This window comes from Salminus brasiliensis, chromosome 1 (genome assembly GCF_030463535.1).
Source record: "Salminus brasiliensis chromosome 1, fSalBra1.hap2, whole genome shotgun sequence".
NCBI classification, from domain to species: domain Eukaryota; kingdom Metazoa; phylum Chordata; class Actinopteri; order Characiformes; family Bryconidae; genus Salminus; species Salminus brasiliensis.
In genome coordinates, this window is record NC_132878.1 from 89,409,558 (window position 1) to 89,426,552 (window position 16,995).

The 16,995-nt window shown below is 41.0% G+C and overlaps 1 protein-coding gene across 1 annotated transcript; it reads left to right on the forward strand.

Annotated features, from left to right (window-relative positions):
• Nucleotides 1-435: 435 nt before the first annotated feature.
• dpys (dihydropyrimidinase) lies at nt 436-16,836 on the forward strand. The gene is made up of 9 exons (XM_072659164.1): nt 436-687; nt 1,948-2,106; nt 3,278-3,457; nt 5,725-5,914; nt 6,349-6,505; nt 7,651-7,792; nt 9,631-9,773; nt 14,739-14,946; nt 16,295-16,836. The coding sequence occupies exons 1-9, from the start codon at nt 436-438 to the stop codon at nt 16,367-16,369; spliced, it is 1,506 nt and encodes a 501-aa protein (XP_072515265.1). The 3' UTR covers nt 16,370-16,836.
• The last annotated feature ends 159 nt before the right edge of the window (nt 16,837-16,995 follow it).

Genomic DNA, 16,995 nt, shown 5'->3' on the forward strand with positions numbered 1-16,995 from the left:
AACTGCCCTTAGATATTTCGACATATATATGCTTCATAGTTTACATAAATGACATTAGGACTACAATGGAAGATTCAGCATTGGCTATGAGTTCATAAAGATGGAGGAGTTCTGTTATATCAGCTCAGATACCTTTTTCTGAGCATTTCGAGCCACAGATTGCACAATCATGGGCGTGTTTGGGCTAAAGGGGAGACTGGAATCCTTCAGTTGGGAGGTTGTGTGGAAAAGCAGCCACCAAAAATCAGTACTTGCTCTTAGTCTTGCTTAGACAGCACATTCAAGCCAGTTTAGCTATAAACCTGGACCCATATGCATTGAAACAGTTTGGTTGCTGGATAAAAGAAAAGAAGCTCTACCAGCTGATCTTCATCTGTGGACAATAATAATTTTACCCCAGGGTTCATCAAGCAGGAGGACACCAGGACACCAATTATGGCGGACCGATGTGGGGTTTTAATAAAGGGAGGGAAGGTTGTGAATGAGGAATGCTCAGAGATAGCTGATGTCTATGTTGAGAACGGGATTATCCAGGCTGTGGGATTAGACCTGCAGGCTCCAGCTGGAACGCGAGTGATTGATGCCCATGGGAAGCTGCTTCTGCCTGGTGGAATAGACACACATACTCACATGGAACTGGCCTTCATGGGCACTGTCGCAGTGGACGATTTCCACACTGGCACCAAGGTATCAAATGCTGTAAATACTGTATGTTTATTCAGTGATGGAAGTCCATTCCACATTCCTCAACTTTGTTAATTCAACACTGCATGTGTTTATTCAGGCATACAGATGCTAATTCAGTACTGATAGAGTTCCCTCGGCACTACAGGTGTCAGTCTGGTACTGTTAGAGTTCATTTAGCACTACAGGTGTTAATTCAGTTCTATAAGAGTTAATTCAGCACTATACACATTAATTCAGTACTATACGAGTTCATTCAGCACTATACACATTAATTCAGTACTATACGAGTTCATTCAGCACTATACACATTAATTCAGCACTATAAGAGTTCATTTAGCACTATACACATTAAATCAGCACTATAAGAGTTCATTCAGCACTATAAGAGTTCATTCAGCACTATACACATTAAATCAGTACTATAAGAGTTCATTCAGCACTATAAGAGTTCATTCAGCACTATACACATTAAATCAGTACTATAAGAGTTCATTCAGCACTATAAGAGTTCATTCAGCACTATACACATTAAATCAGTACTGTAAGAGTTCATTCAGCACTATACACATTAAATCAGTACTATAAGAGTTCATTTAGCACCATAAGAGTTCATTCAGCACTATACACATTAAATCAGTACTATAAGAGTTCATTCAGCACCATAAGAGTTCATTCAGCACTATACACATTACTTCAGTACAATAAGAGTTCATTCAGCACTATGCACATTAATTCAGTACAATAAGAATTCATTCAGCACTATACACATTATTTCAGTACTATAAGAGTTAAGCCACGCAAATGTAAATGCAACTTACAGCCCCCGTGTCTTTCTTCTTTTTACTGTATCTATGATTACTTGTATATACAGGTAAATACTGGTAATATGCAGATAATGATATGCATCCGATCTCATCATGCACCCCTACTACGGTATTCCACTAAGTAATATTTCCAATCATGCTTCAGTGTAAAAGCATTTAGTGTATATCTAAAAATTAGCTCAAATGTTTTTCCCAGAGTGATCAAATCAAATTGTGGTGAAATTTGAAATGCAATAATTCACAGAATCTACACCTAAATAATCATAATTATATGGTCAGAGACTTATACCATCTATTACTAAAGACAGAGGGAAAAAGGTAGTAGAATTAACCCATTAAAGTTATCCTCCCCCCTCGTTGCCTAAAAATGTACAGTGACCTCATGCACTACACTGTCATCTGTGAGCTCAGGCTCTGCCTTCTCCACTCTCTGCAGGCTGCAGTAGCTGGAGGGACCACCATGATCCTGGACTTTGTCATCCCGCAGAAGGGGGCCTCTCTGCTGGAGGCGTATGAGAGGTGGAGAAAGATGGCTGACTGCAAAGTGTGCTGTGACTACTCTCTGCACGTAGCCGTCACCTGGTGGGATGAAACTGTATGTTACTGACAGACACAGATCAACTCATCTTCATCTCCTAACTTCATTCTCGCCAAGTCTGACCTGTTACAGAAAAGAGTTTGGTGAACAATGAAACAGACAAAATTACTCGACCATCCAAGACATGTTTGAGGTCCCTTTCTTTCTTTAGCTTTGCACTGGAGCCACACAGCTAATGTAGCTAATGGGGCTTCTGTACAACAGTTAGTATGATTAGGCTGGATATCTAAATCACCTTGTTCACTTCTAATGAATGCATTCGCCTACTTTAGGGTGCTAGTTTCTGCAGAGAAGTACTGCCAATAGAATAGGACTCTCTGGAGCAGATAAACACCATGCCTAATGTCAGGTGTGCCCCTCTAAGACAGTTTTTCATTAAAATGTGGTTTCATATAACACCAATGGTTTCACTATTGTTACAGGTCAAAGAATCTTTTTTGTACTATATTACAGGGTTTTACAGTGTGAGACCCATAGACTGTGTTACCTGTTCAACAGCTACAATGAAACACAGGGACCCCAAGCCTCAATCCTGATTCTCAGTTTAGAGCAACAAGGCCGCAGATGAGATATGTGGCATTTCTCAGCTGCTACATCATAGAAGGCTATTACCTTTGTATACAGCTAAGTATTGCAGCCTACGATCAGAGCAATTAGGAGTACGCAACTGATGTATCCCTTCCGGCCGATGGTTACCCACAGTTCTCTGCGGACATTCAATGTGAAATACAAAAGAAATAAATTAAAGTACATACAAAGAAATAAATAAAAATCACACAAGTATTTCTCCCTATGATGACGTAGCTGGAGGTAGCACCCCAGGAGGGTGGAGGCCTTACCTGACAGGACTGTTATTAAGACAAGGGGATGCACACTAGTTTTTTTGTATATCAAAACTGGTAAGAAACCACATAGCATAGCCTGCTAGCTACATTCGCCTCGTAGCTCTGATGCAAAACTAATGAAGCAAGCTTCAGACACCAGACATGTCTTGGGTAATCAACTGCATTTAGGGTAAAGGGAAGTTAGGCTGGGTTTTGGCTGAACCATTGCTTTAAGCTTTTCATCTTTCATTATGAAGGCTGTAGAAGGTTTACACATGAAGTGGATTCCTATATTCAGAATTTTCTGTTTCATGAATCTATAATTAATAAAGAAATGTTTTCAGGTGAAGAAAGAGATGGAGGCGCTCGTGCAGGAGAAAGGAGTGAACTCCTTCAAGATGTTCATGGCGTACAAAGACGTGTTCATGCTGAGTGACCATGAGCTGTACGCCGCTTTCTCTCATTGTAAAGACATCGGAGCCATCGCACAGGTCCATGCTGAGAATGGAGATCTAATTGCAGAGGTCAGGAACGTGTACACAGCCGCACACAACCACACACATGCAGCTTCTTCTATAAACCAGTGTCTATTAATGTTTAGAAAAAGAGTTTTTTCTTCTCAAGGTCATTTTCTGAAAGGGGCTAAACCAAGACTGCCCTCTGTGCTTTGCCAGCAATGTTTGCTGGGAGGTCATGACATCAAATGGTCAATAATTAACTTTGTGATGGCCAGGAACGCAGCGAAGACCAGCATGAATTAAAAACTGCCATTGTGGAGCAGATTAAATCAGCTCATCTCGGCTCAGTCGGATAAACAGGAATAATAACTAGGAACTGGGAAAGTGACGCTCAAAAACAAGGCAGAAATAGATCCTTAATGTGAGCAGATAAGATAATGAAGCTTTCAGAGAAGAGGGCTGTATTCATAGAAAGAGAGGCTTGTTTACGATGCAAGCTCATGCCAAGCTGCACTCTTGCGTCTGTTTTACACTGAGGTCACAAATTCTTGCCTTGGTCATCAGAGGCTTGTGAAGATAATGTGCTGGTATATGCAGTGAGTAGTGCGGCAAATACACAGACACATTGAGGCCACAGTGATTGCAGTCATTTTGCTCTACTATTTAAATGTAATCATACAATTTTATCAATCATTTCATAATTATTCATTTACATATATTTAATTAGAATTTGAGATAGGGTACAGTCCTGATTTCTTCTTTTATGGGATATTTGTCACATTAAATCATTTTAGCTCCCAAAACAAATATTTAAAAATAATATAATAATTATTCTAACGTTATAATATAAAAAATATATATACAGTAAAAATATTATATTTAGTTCATAAAATAAACCTTACTGGCCCATGTGAACTTAAAGGTAAAGACATTTTTGCATCCCATAAACCTAACAATGGGTTGCAACTGCAGCCAAACATACCTGGAGGTGTTTCACATTGCTGTGGATGCAACATTGGCCAGGTTTTCAAGCATTGATTCAAGCATTTAGCTTCCCTTTGCGCCATTCTGAGGTTGACTTATTCTTGTGCTCCATATTCTTGTCTTACTGCATAACCCAATTGAACTTGAGATCACTAGATATTCTCCTGCAGGATATTCTGATAGCAGAATTCATGGTTTTGTCAATTATGGCACTTTGCTAGGCCCTGAAGCAGCAGTGCATGCACACACCATCACACTACCACCACCATGTTTGACTGTTGGTGTAACAGTTCTTTTGTGGAATGCTGCATTAGCTTTACAGCAGATGTAACAGGACCCCTTTATGTATGTGAAACTGTATGTTCCTGGGATCTTCGGTGACATCCTGGATGAGTTTTGCTGCACAGCGTAGAAATTTTGGTAGGCCAGATAATTAGGCCGATCCACGGGTATCGGCCGATACGCACAGTTTATGTTAAGTTTATCGATATTGGAACAAAAAAAGTTGCATCAGTGCATTTTCTGCTATCTGAGTATCAATAGCACCCATTTTCAAAGAAAATGTAACCTACTAAACATGAGTTAGTGAGTTATAAGGCAGGTCTATGTGGTGCTTTGCGTCTGATCTTAGTCCTGCCCTGCAGAGACCCTAACACACCTGGTCAAGGTAATGACAATCATCAGTGGCAGCTGAAGATTAGACCTCAGTTCTGAATATTAGAATATAAGCATATTTATGTAGCACTTTTATCAATGTGGTCACAAACCACTGAAATACACTGATGTTAGAAGTAAGAAGATGTAAGAAGATTTAGTAAGAGCCTATGGAGGGATCAGTATTATCAGGGCACATAAAAGACAGTCAAGGCAGTCAAGCCGCTCAATTGAGTAGACAGCAGCATAGTGTATCAGTGCTCAGGCATTGTTGCTGGGTATTTAACAGGCAGTTCCACTGGAGGGCACCAAATATATATATTTTACAAATTGGTGCAAATGGGTTTTCTACGTAAGTAAAGTAAGCAGAGTCATACTGGATCTCTGGACTGTGAAAATTGCACAAGGATGTGTTAATATGGAACCACTATGTGACCAAAGTAACAGAAATACTATACATAGGCAATTTGTACAGGTGATAAACACAATAAGAATTCTCTGTCTACACATTAGATATAGCACCTTAAAGGTAAAAGCTATAGTTAAGAGCTGTAACGTTATTAAAAACTGTATGCGAAAATAATCAGGAGTTCAGTCAAATCTGCAGCTGTACTTTTGCTCCAATGCATCTAGTCATACAGTGCTGACAAATCAGTAGTTTTCTCTAACCGTAGTGTGTGTGTGTGTGTATTTAGGGTGCCAAGAAGATGCTTTCTTTGGGCATCACAGGGCCGGAGGGTCATGAGCTGTGCCGTCCTGAGGAAGTGGAAGCGGAGGCCACCCAACGGGCTATCACCATCGCCCACTCTGTAAACTGCCCGCTGTATGTGGTCCACGTCATGAGCAAGTCAGCCGCCAAAGTGGTGGCTGCTGCCAGGAGGAACGGTGGGTGATCTGTGGGATAAGCTGGCTTTTAGATTTCCCAGTCAGATATGGATTCAATTCTGAAAGAAATATAAAACTGTACATAAGAAAAATATATATACATAATAAAATATATATAGCTGAAAGACATACAATTCAATCCTAAGCACATTCAGTCCATACCGAGTTTCTAACCGTTTCAGTTTATTGTGGTGGTGGTGGTATCATAACCAGTAGCATTAAATACCACCAACCATTCAGTCCCTAGCAGTTTAGCCCTGCCCCGCCACACTGAAGCAGTACAGATTGCTACGCTGTAGAAAATTATTTGCAGTTCCACTTACCAATGGTTGTCGTAATGGACTTGTAGAAGTGTAGGGAGTTCATGTTGAAATGTCTTGTATTGCACTGTATTGCACACATGACCTCTAACCTTGTGGAACATACTCCGCCAGGCCGAGTGGTCTTTGGGGAACCTATAGCAGCCGGACTGGGCACTGATGGCACACACTACTGGCATAAGGACTGGGCCCATGCTGCAGGCTTTGTGATGGGACCTCCCCTGAGGCCTGACCCCAGCACCCCAGGCTACCTGATGGACCTGCTTGCTAAGTAGGTGGAACGGTGATCCTGAGAACAGAGAGTATTTCCTTCCTGTGAGGAATTTTATCACCACCTTGCTAGATTTGTGACCTCTTCTTAAATGTGAATGGTCCTAATCACTACTCTGCTTGTCCGGAGACCTTGCCCCTGGTAGTTTGTTTTAAACACCAAATATTTGTTTTTTAACCCCCTCCAAAAGTTGTTTGTTTTGAGACCGCCCCCTGTCTGCAGTGGGTTCTAAACACCACCTTGTTTGTTTTTAGACCTCCCCCTGTCTGCAGTTGGTCCTTATTGCCACCTTGTTTGTTTTGAGACCTCCCCCTGTCTACAATTGGTGCTAAAAGCCAACTTGTTTATTTTAAGACCGCCCCCTGTCTGCAATTGGTTGTAAACACCACCTTGTCTATATTGAGACCCCCCCCCCCATCTGCAATTGGTTCTAAAAGCCACCTTTTTTGTTTTGAGACTGCCCCCTGTCTGCAGTTGGTCCTTATAGCCACCTCATTTGGTTCTACTCCACCGCCGTTGGTTCTACTTGTTTTGAGACCCCCCTGTCTGCAGTTGGTTCTATCTACCACCTCATTTGTTTTGAGACTTCCCCCTCTCTGCAGTTGGTTCTCTTCACCACCTCATTTGTTTTAAAACAGTCCCCTGTCTGCAGTTGGTCCTTACCGCCACCTTTGACCGTGAGGACGGCCATCACCACCTTGTTTGAACATTAAAAGAAAAGCCAATGTATTTCATTTGGTGCTTTCACATACCAACCTTTTTGCCAACCTTCACATGCCATGCCACCTTAAAACATGTGGCCAGACAGAAACAGTTCTGATGTTAAATATAGTTTGTATTCTGAGGTGTTCATAGTCAAATGGGTGCCATGTAGCCTAAAAAATGAATGATTGAATGACTTTTGAGTTTTATTTCCCAAGTGATAGTATGCCACCTTGAAACACTATATGAAGGGCTTACATAGAAAACACTATTAAGAGATATTACATCATTATATTCTTTTAGTGTAATAAAGTGTAATGAGCTGTATAATTATTGATTTTGCTGAATGTTACAGCATGTAAAAAAAACATTGAGATTTTGTAAGGTCTTCATACATAGGCCAACATAACCAATGCATAAACATGCACTTTCCTCTGTTGCAGTGATGACCTGAGTGTGACGGGCACCGATAACTGTACCTTTTCTGTGTGTCAGAAAGCTCTGGGCAAAGACGACTTCACCAAAATCCCCAACGGGGTCAATGGAGTGGAGGACAGGATGTCGGTCATATGGGAGAAAGGCGTGGTCAGTCATAGGGTTTCTTTTTTTAGCTGCATAATCAGAAATGCTCCAAAGCTCTTACATCTCTAAGACTCCAATCTTACAAATGCAGCTCTGCAGCAAATGTCATAATTCGAACATAGTGTTCCCCTGTCTAGTTGTGCTGAACAAACACAGCATACACACTTAGAAGTTTTTAAGGAAAGCTTGAGGATGTCTGAAGTCCAAATAATAGACAACTGGATATTAAAAGGCAATAGGAAAAATTTAATCTAGCAAAATAGGCAGAGACCCAACAGCAGGGTATTCTATCATAGAAACAGAGGTGACACAGCCCATAGACAGACACATTGCACATTTTGTGGATATTAGTGTGTCAAATGGTTTGTGGTCTAATGCACTTCCAATATGGCCTGGGGGTTGCAAGTCTGAATCTCTTTTTCTAACTGTTCTAACTGTGTCCTTCTATGTCCTTCTAGCTGCGTCCTTGTAGCTGCGTCCTTTTAGCTTTCGTGATCTAATGTGTCCTTCCAACTGTCTAACAGTGTACTTGTGTCCTCCCAACTGTGTACTTCTGTGTCCTTGTAGCTGTGTCCTTCTAACTGTGTACTTCTGTATCCTTCTAACTGTGTACTTCTGTCTTTCTAACTGTGTACATCTGTGTCCTTGTAGCTATGTCCTTCTAGCTGTGTCCTTCTAGCTGTGTCCTTCTAACTGTCTAACAGTGTACTTCTGTGTCCTTCTAACGGTTCTAACTGTGTACTGCTGTGTCCTTCTCGCTGTGTCCTTCTAACTGTTCTAACTGTGTGTTTCTATGTCCTTCTAACTGTATCCTTTTGTGATCTAATGTGTCCTTCTAACTGTCTACCAGTGTACTTCTGTGTCCTTCTAGCTGTGTCCTTCTAGCTGTGTCCTTCTAGCTGTGCCCTTATGAGATCTATGTTCTTCTAACTGTCTAACAGTGTACTTCTATGTCCTTCTAACAGTTCTAACTGTGTACTGCTGTGTCCTTCTCGCTGTGTCCTTCTAACTGTTCTAACTGTGTGTTTCTATGTCCTTCTAACTGCATCCTTTTGTGATCTAATGTGTCCTTCTAACTGTCTACCAGTGTACTTCTGTGTCCTTCTAGCTCTGTCCTTCTAACTGTGTACTGCTGTGTCCTTGTAGGTGTGCCCTTCTAGCTGCACCCTTCTGTGATCTACGTTCTTCTAACTGTTCTAACTGAGTACTTCTTTGTCCTTCGGTGTCCTTCTAGCTGTGTCCATCTAGTTGCACCCTTTTGTGATCTACTGTGTCCTTCTGACTCTTCTAACAGTATACGTATGTTCTTCTAACTGTTGTAGCAGTGCACTTCTATGTTCTTCTAATTATTCTACCGGTGTCCTTCTGGCTGTGTTCTTCTAGCTTTGTCCTCCTATGTTCTTCTAACTGTTCTTACTGTGCACCTCTAACTGTATTCTTTGTTATATGCTGATTTACAGGCGAAATACTCAGTAGTTTTCAGTAGTTCAGTAATTCAGTAGTTTTCTTACCACTTTTGCACAGTACTGTACATCTCAACAATTGTCCTCTAACCATCCGAGTAAAATGAATTGGGTTTTGCGGTACGCATGCTGTTTCAGTGCTCAGCAGCACTGAGGAAGTGAAAGTTAGTGCCTGCCAGGTGACCTGTAGGTCCAGCTCAGGTTTCTGCCTAGTTGGCTGAAAATGAAAAACGATGTAGTTTGATTTATGGAGCGGTAGAAAACCTGCTCGCAGCACAGTTTAAGACTGCCTTTTTAGTCCACTGCGTGTGCAAGAGGTGAAGCGGCCCCAGGGAATAAGAGCAAAACACTCACAATGTGAACGTTTACTCTCCCCAGCATAGCGGGAAAATGGACGAGAATCGATTTGTCGCAGTCACCAGCAGCAACGCAGCAAAACTCTTCAACCTTTATCCCCAGAAAGGGAGGATTGCCAAAGGCTCTGATGCTGACCTTGTCCTTTGGGACCCGAAAGCTACCAGGTAAATACACCACTACAGTAGCAGCAGTAGTAGAGGATATTAACCCTTAGAGGTGCAATCATCATTTACGATAACGTGTAAAAGTGAAACATGGAGATACCAAACTTTCAACTCATACCACATGATTTTAATGGGATGACAAACTTTTTTGTGAGCCTTGTTTTGCTTTTTTTTTTTTTACTTTTCTTGACATTAAACATGAATGAAAAACAGTTCAGACTTAAACCTGCTGATGTCGAATGAAAAATTGTGTTGTTATTATGTTATTATAATATTTATTATAACACAGAATGTACATATAAAATATTGCTTATTATACTGATACTTATTATATCATTTAAGTAATTTCATAATTTAAAAAAAACATTAAACTCACAGCAATAACTCAAAACGTATGAAATTAGAAGAGGTGCAGAGAAACCAAGGATAAGTACCTCAGTTCTGTACTCAGTTCTTTACTCAAGCACTCAAGTACTTCTGCTGTCATTGAAAATGCAGGTGAACCATGAGAGACACAATCAGTGATGAACTTTCCTGTTTAACATTTGTAACATTTCATTCATTGGATGGAAGGAAACCTACCATTACAACCATTACACCAGAGTAAGATCTCTTATTTTCTGCCCTGACCAAATGATGAGGCCAAATCTCATCTCAGTCCATTTGATGAACAGATGTGGTCTACATCTAAGTGAGAAATCCCTGGGATTTATTCTTTCTCTGTGGTCAGTTGTGCTGATTGAGTTGTTAGAGTATAACTTTTACATGAGACACTGTGTAGAAATGAATACCCCCTTTTTCAAACTTTGCCTGTTTGCACTTCTCTATCTTCCACTGGTCGCAGAGTCCATCTCTAACCACTGCATGCGGCGCACAATTCTCTGTCTGCTCCCTTTGCCAGCACCTTGCCACTTCAGGGCCATGTATGTCTACAACGCAGGACACAAAGAAACGTGTCAGTCATGAATTCAAATGAATTGTCTTGTCAAGTAGACTACTCTCATAAACATGGTTCTAAAAAGGCTTTTTTTTTTTACATGTAAATATTATTATGAAGTCTGTGAGTAGATGAAATAGATCTTGTTTATTATTGTCTATTGCAACAGCATCAAATGATGCATATTCCCACTCAAAACTGCTGTTTTTTTAACTGTACTTTGCTATAAATATGTAGATTAAACACCATGCGCCAGGGAAGGATGAGAGCTGTGGCAGCTGCCGTGCTCTATGTGGCCTCTTTTCCACGGCAGGGTCAAACGGTGGCTTAGGCCATGCCGTACCATTACACACTGGTATGGACCTGTTATATGGTTCTGTTAATTAGTGTTGCTAAATCAAGAGCAGGACGTGCACATGCGCCGTCTTATAATAATTATGCAACATTTTTGCTCTTCAGTCTTGCACTACAACTTCTAGGCTAAAAAAGCATTTGCTAGCTCATGCCAGCCAACTCACACTAATTTCAAACCATGCTAAAGAGGCTATTGTATAGATGTAGCTCCAAATAATGTTGGAATCCGCTTAAACAAGTCTGTTTGAAAGTAACTCAATGGGGTTTATGCGAGTGTGTGAAAAATTTGGCATCCAGGTTGCACTCTGCTAATAGGGGCCGTGCTAACACTGCAGTGCTATTGCCTTTGCCTGATTTGTCAGTGCCACAAGTCATCCCATGCTATCCCACAATTTACATTTTTCCGCTACTACCTGTTGAAAATGAATGGAGGTGATATTCCGAGAGACGGATTTGCATGCAGTGCACACTTACTGCAATACTTTTCAGTCCTAGTCTTATGCACACATAAATACACATTAAAATAATGTGGTAGGTGTAATCTCAGTGTAGGGTAAGTGTGTGTGTGTGTGTGTTTGTGTGTGTGTGTGTAAATCACTACGGTCTAGAAACTGAGCTGTTCTGATGCTGATACGCTGGTGTGCTGCTGTGCGTTTCTGTATGTTTGCAACAGTGGCACTTCATTATGACGCAGCATAGCAGCATGTAGACTGGGTGAAATGATAGAGCCATAAATGGTAGTGCGTGCAGCTTGTTGTGCTTCACAGCTGCAGGCACACATACACACACACACACTCATACATGCACATGTACATACCCCAATGACCTATGTACAGTGAAAAAGTGATATTTATGGACAGCCCTTCTAATGAATGCAGCATTTAGCTACTTTAAGTTACACCCTTTGCTAACACAGTGTGTCTAGTCCATAAAGAGAAGCATTACCAATAGAATAGGACTCTCTGGAGCAGATAAACATGAACATATTGGCACTATGCCTAATGTCATAAAGCCCCCCAGCAGCTGTGGAGCAGTAGAACTGTGCTCTCTGGAATAGTGGTGGTGCTCCATCCAATACTTTTGGGAATAGGGTAATAGGGGGCAATGCTCTACAATATAGTAGAAAGCCTCTCTGGACAGTAGAGGCAGTTCATCCAACAAAAGCTGGATAAGCTCTTTTTTAATACCCTTGATTTCGAATGAGAAGGTGTCCCAATACTTTTGCCTTGTAGACAGGACAGAACATAGGTCCTTGACATATATCAGGCTTAAAGGCACAGTATGAAAAACAACCACTTTAATGGTGAGGCATGAAAAGAGTCTGAAAGGTTGACGTAATAATTAATTATGATTTTTTAGAATTTAAAATGCATGGTTTTTAAAAGCATACAAAAAATGCAGAATATAGATCTTTGCCCTCATAGGTTCCAGCAGATCCCTTAGTGCCACACTTCTGGATGTTTCCCTATTTCTATTGGGACTTAAGAAGAAGGTAATACAAAAATACACACACACACACACACTGACTCATACACACACACACACACAGTAAGCGGAAGCAGCAGAAGGCCATGTGTCTTACATAAGCAGGCCACACGGATTCTTCCCTGTCTGAATCTGGGCTAACTCCCGCAAGGCCAATAACGAACTGCTGCTGTGAGCAGCCGAGCGCACGCCGCCCGGCACGCTGAGATTTAGCGCAAACCAAGCGCCGGCTAATGCGAGCTGAACGCTTGTGTAAGAGCAGCTCGTAAAGCAGAACGCCTGCACCTTCATCCGCACTTCCGCCACCCCGAGGAGGACAGAATAACACACAGTGGCCTTTATTAGTGAAGGGTTTCATTTACAGTCAACAGTGTTGGTCAGAGGCCTGACTAAGACCTTATGGGCATGATCTTCATGGTGTCCTTATAAATGTGTACATAGCCAAGCTGTGTATTCTCCATATACAATTTACTACAAGCCTCTCCCTTTATATTACACTATATGTCCAATGTTTGTGGACACCCCTAGTTTATGCTGCACCCATTGCTGATTCAGATGAGCAAATGCACACACCCGGCTTGTCTAGTCCTTGTAGGAAAGTACTGCTAATAGAATAAGACTCTCTGGCGCAGATAAACAGGAACCTATTGGCACCATGCTGCCTAATGCCAGGTGTGGGCTAGAGGTGTATAAAGTGGAACGTGTTCCAGTGTTCTCTGGAATGATTGGTTGGTGCTCCGTCCAATGCTTTTGGGATGAGTTAGGGAGTTGGGAGTTGGGATGAGGTGGGGTGGTGATCATCCAACATTCTGATCTCACTAACGCTCTCGTCGCTGAATGCAATTAAATCCTCACAGCAATGCTTCAGAATCTAGTGGAAAGCCTTCCCTGGTCAGTAGAGACAGTTACTCCAACAAAAGCAGGATCGGGTCTTTTTTTAATACCCTTCATTTCAGAGGAAACTATGAATGAGCAGGTGTCCCAATACTTTTGTCCAAGTCATGTATAAAATGTTCCAATGTAAAATTACTTGAATAAAACAAAAAATTATTTTACATTGACTTACTAACCTGCTCTGATATTATATCTGTAAAGCTGCTTTACAGGGCAGCCATTTTACTTACCTTATCACATTAATATTAATATATGATAATAATAATTTTATGTTATAAGTGTTTTGCTTGTACAACCTCCAGATAACCACTAACCAAGTCACCCCAACCACAATGAATGATGTTGGACCCACCTGTTCGTAGCTCCCCCTAGCACTAGCAATGCTTCAGACACCACGTCTCCTCCGATACACACAAAAAGCCAGCAACCGCCTCTTTTCAAACTGCCGGGCGGCGGACAGACTCAGAGGAAAGGGCTGGGTCCCCAGCTCCGCCACACTGGCTCACAGACTCCTGTGTAGGCCAACATCACTTCAGAGTGATGAGGGGAGAAAGCTCCATCTACGCACTTGGAAAGAGCATGGCCAATAGTTGGCCCACCAACCTATAACCTTTTGTTATTTGTATAAGAACCTTCAGCTTACTGGATACTGGCAGTGTTTTTTGACGAAAAGCAAGCATTCATCCTAATTCACTGTTTCATGACCCAGTCATTTCCCAGAACCTTGCTTATAACTCAGGTTGAATTGGTCCTAATAGGCCGTCCTCCATGGCATGTCAGACTGCATTGAGCTTGGTGTATTATCTAACGGCCCATCGTCGCCACTTTAGTTCACTGAGAAGTCAGAGGCTATTACTGAGAGACAGGGCCTGTCCAAACGCATCATGAGCCACTGTACCTGAACTGCTGATGTAAAATACTCATGTGAAATGCATCTGATTTCATGTTAACTAAGCTAACAGTGAGCCTTAGTAAATGCTTGCTTCACAGCCTGAAGAAATATGTCACCTACAAATGCTGCTTATTTTTGAGAGGATTTGGGAGGTAATTCAGGCTGGGAACACTGACCTCCAGCTGGCTTTCATGTACTTTCATTTTTAATGAAGGATATCTTTCTATACTACTCTCTAAGTGATGGTTATGAAGGTTGATCATAATGTTCAGCGTGCACCCCTCCTTTCATCTCTTGGTTAAATCTTTCTGTTTTTGTTCTGTGGTGTGATCTAGGGAAATGGCACCAAACACTATAATGCTGTGTTTTCTGGCACTGCTTGACGCTTTTATATAACACGCAGGGTGATTTCAGCGAAGACCCACCACCAGGCTGTCGACTACAACATATTCGAGGGCATGGTGTGCCACGGTGTTCCACTGGTGACCATATCCAGAGGCAGAGTGGTTTACGAGGACGGCCGAGTTTGTGCTGAACCTGGGACTGGAAGGTTTATTCCCCGCAAACCCTACTCTGAGTTTGTGTACAAGAGAATTAAACAGAGGGAGGAGGTAAGAGCACAAGCCTCTGCACATCAGTATGAGACTTCCCTTAGCATACAATGTTTTGGATAACCTCTTAAACTGTAGGGGTTTCATTATTCAGTAATGCCTGTAAATTATGCAACGTTTTTAGGCAACATATACACTACATTATCCAAATGTTTGTGGACACCTCTGCTAACAAATGCATGCAGCTACTTTAAGTTGCATCCATTGCTGACACAGATGCACACACACAGCTTGTCTAGTCCCTGTATAGAAGCAGTGCCATTAGAACAGGGCTCTCTTGAGCAGATAAACATGAACCTGTTGGCACCATAAGAACCATTAAGCCCAATGCCAGGCGTGGGCTAGAGGGGTATAAGGCCCTTCAGCACTGAATTGTGGAGCAATGGAACTGTGTTCTCTGGAATGATGGTGCTCCATCCAATACGTTTGGGGTGAGTTGGGAATGAGGTTGGGTGGTGCTTATCCAACATCCTGACCTCACCAACACTCAATGCAATCGATTCCTCACAGCTATGCTCCAAAATCTTCTTTTATTACTCCAACAAAAGCAGGATAAATGTTTTTTTTAATACCCATGATTTTAGAAGAAACAACGAATGAGCAGGTGTCCCAATACTTTTGTGCATATAGTAATCCCAATACTTTTGTGCATATATAATTGTATGTTGTGCAATTATCAGAGAATTTAAGCCATCTAAAGCATGCAAATTACTATAACAATGGTCTGTTCTGATTTTTATGATTTGTATTGTTATATTTATGTTTTATTAGCAAAGAAATGAAAGATTAAAAATGTCAATATAACATATATATATATATATATATATATATATATATATATATATATATATATATATATATATATATATATATATATATGTTATATTGACATTTTTAATCTTTCATTTCTTTGCTTTAGGTGACCAAAACAGTTGCATTATGAAGTACTTCTGTCATCATTAGGATTTTAGTCCAAATAGAATTCTTATTTTTTTAAAAGCCCTGTAATAAGCTTGTTTAGCTTACTTTGTCATTGTCTGATATTAAAATAAGCAGCCTCAGATCTGTCCATACAGAAAGTAAAATGAATGCTATTTTCCCTTCTGTATCATTGTGTAAAAGTACAAAAATCTTTGCTTAAGTAGTCTAGCAAAATGGTGGGTAACCTCACACTTCGAAAGGAGAAATGAAAACTGGTGGTGGAAATAAGTATTTGTCATCACTGCTGTTAGTGGATAAACCAAGCCATATTGAACCCTTCCAGTAATCAGTATTTGTAACACCAAGATGTTGTCTGAACCAAAGGCTGTCCTATGATGCACTGACTGGATCCAATCTAAATTTTCAGGTGGGAAAGCCCAGTGCAGTGACCAGGAAGCCCTATGATGGAGAGGTCATACTTCTGGCATCAAACAGATCATAAACTAAAGGGAATAAACCTCAGGAATTCCTCAGGGAATCGTGCCTGTCAGGACGGAGAGTTGTTAGGTATCCCAGAGGGACTGAGCACAGCAGACCAATCAGCTTCAATGAGTATTCCGCGGCTCCACTAAGAGGGCAGATGTTAGTGCACATCAGTCAGGACTGAACCTGTTCTGGAATGTAATGTATTGGATTTTTCCTTGTATACCTCCAATGAACAGCAACCAACAATGACATCAAGCCAAGTACTGATTGGCTAACCCGAGTGACTGAAGTGCTGAAGACACTGTCCTAGATTCAATCTATTTAGATTCTGTATATATAGATTCAGTTCAATGTATTAAGAATACATTAAGATTACATTGTAATACTTACTGTAGCCGGGATGGCAGTTTTCCTTGTGTAATTATTCTGTTAATTTTTTTTTAATGAAAGTACAGTGATGCTCAGTGCTCTGAACATGCTTATCACTCATGAACATATCTATCTAGTAAAGACTGTGCTCAGTTTAATCATCCATCAAAATATGCGCAGATGTTTCCTTATATTCATCATGGATGTGAATGGCATGGCAATATTGAGCTTTTAACTTCAATTTTTTTTAGGGGGCAAGTTGCAAATATAAAC

Bases quoted from the DNA above. Each gene is read 5' to 3' on its own strand.
- dpys (XM_072659164.1), top strand. From the start codon at position 436: ATGGCGGACCGATGTGGGGTTTTAATAAAGGGAGGGAAGGTTGTGAAT. The intron at 6,506-7,650 runs GTAGGTGGAACG...CCTCTGTTGCAG, and splicing joins CTGATGGACCTGCTTGCTAA to TGATGACCTGAGTGTGACGG. The intron at 7,793-9,630 runs GTCAGTCATAGG...TACTCTCCCCAG, and splicing joins TCATATGGGAGAAAGGCGTG to CATAGCGGGAAAATGGACGA.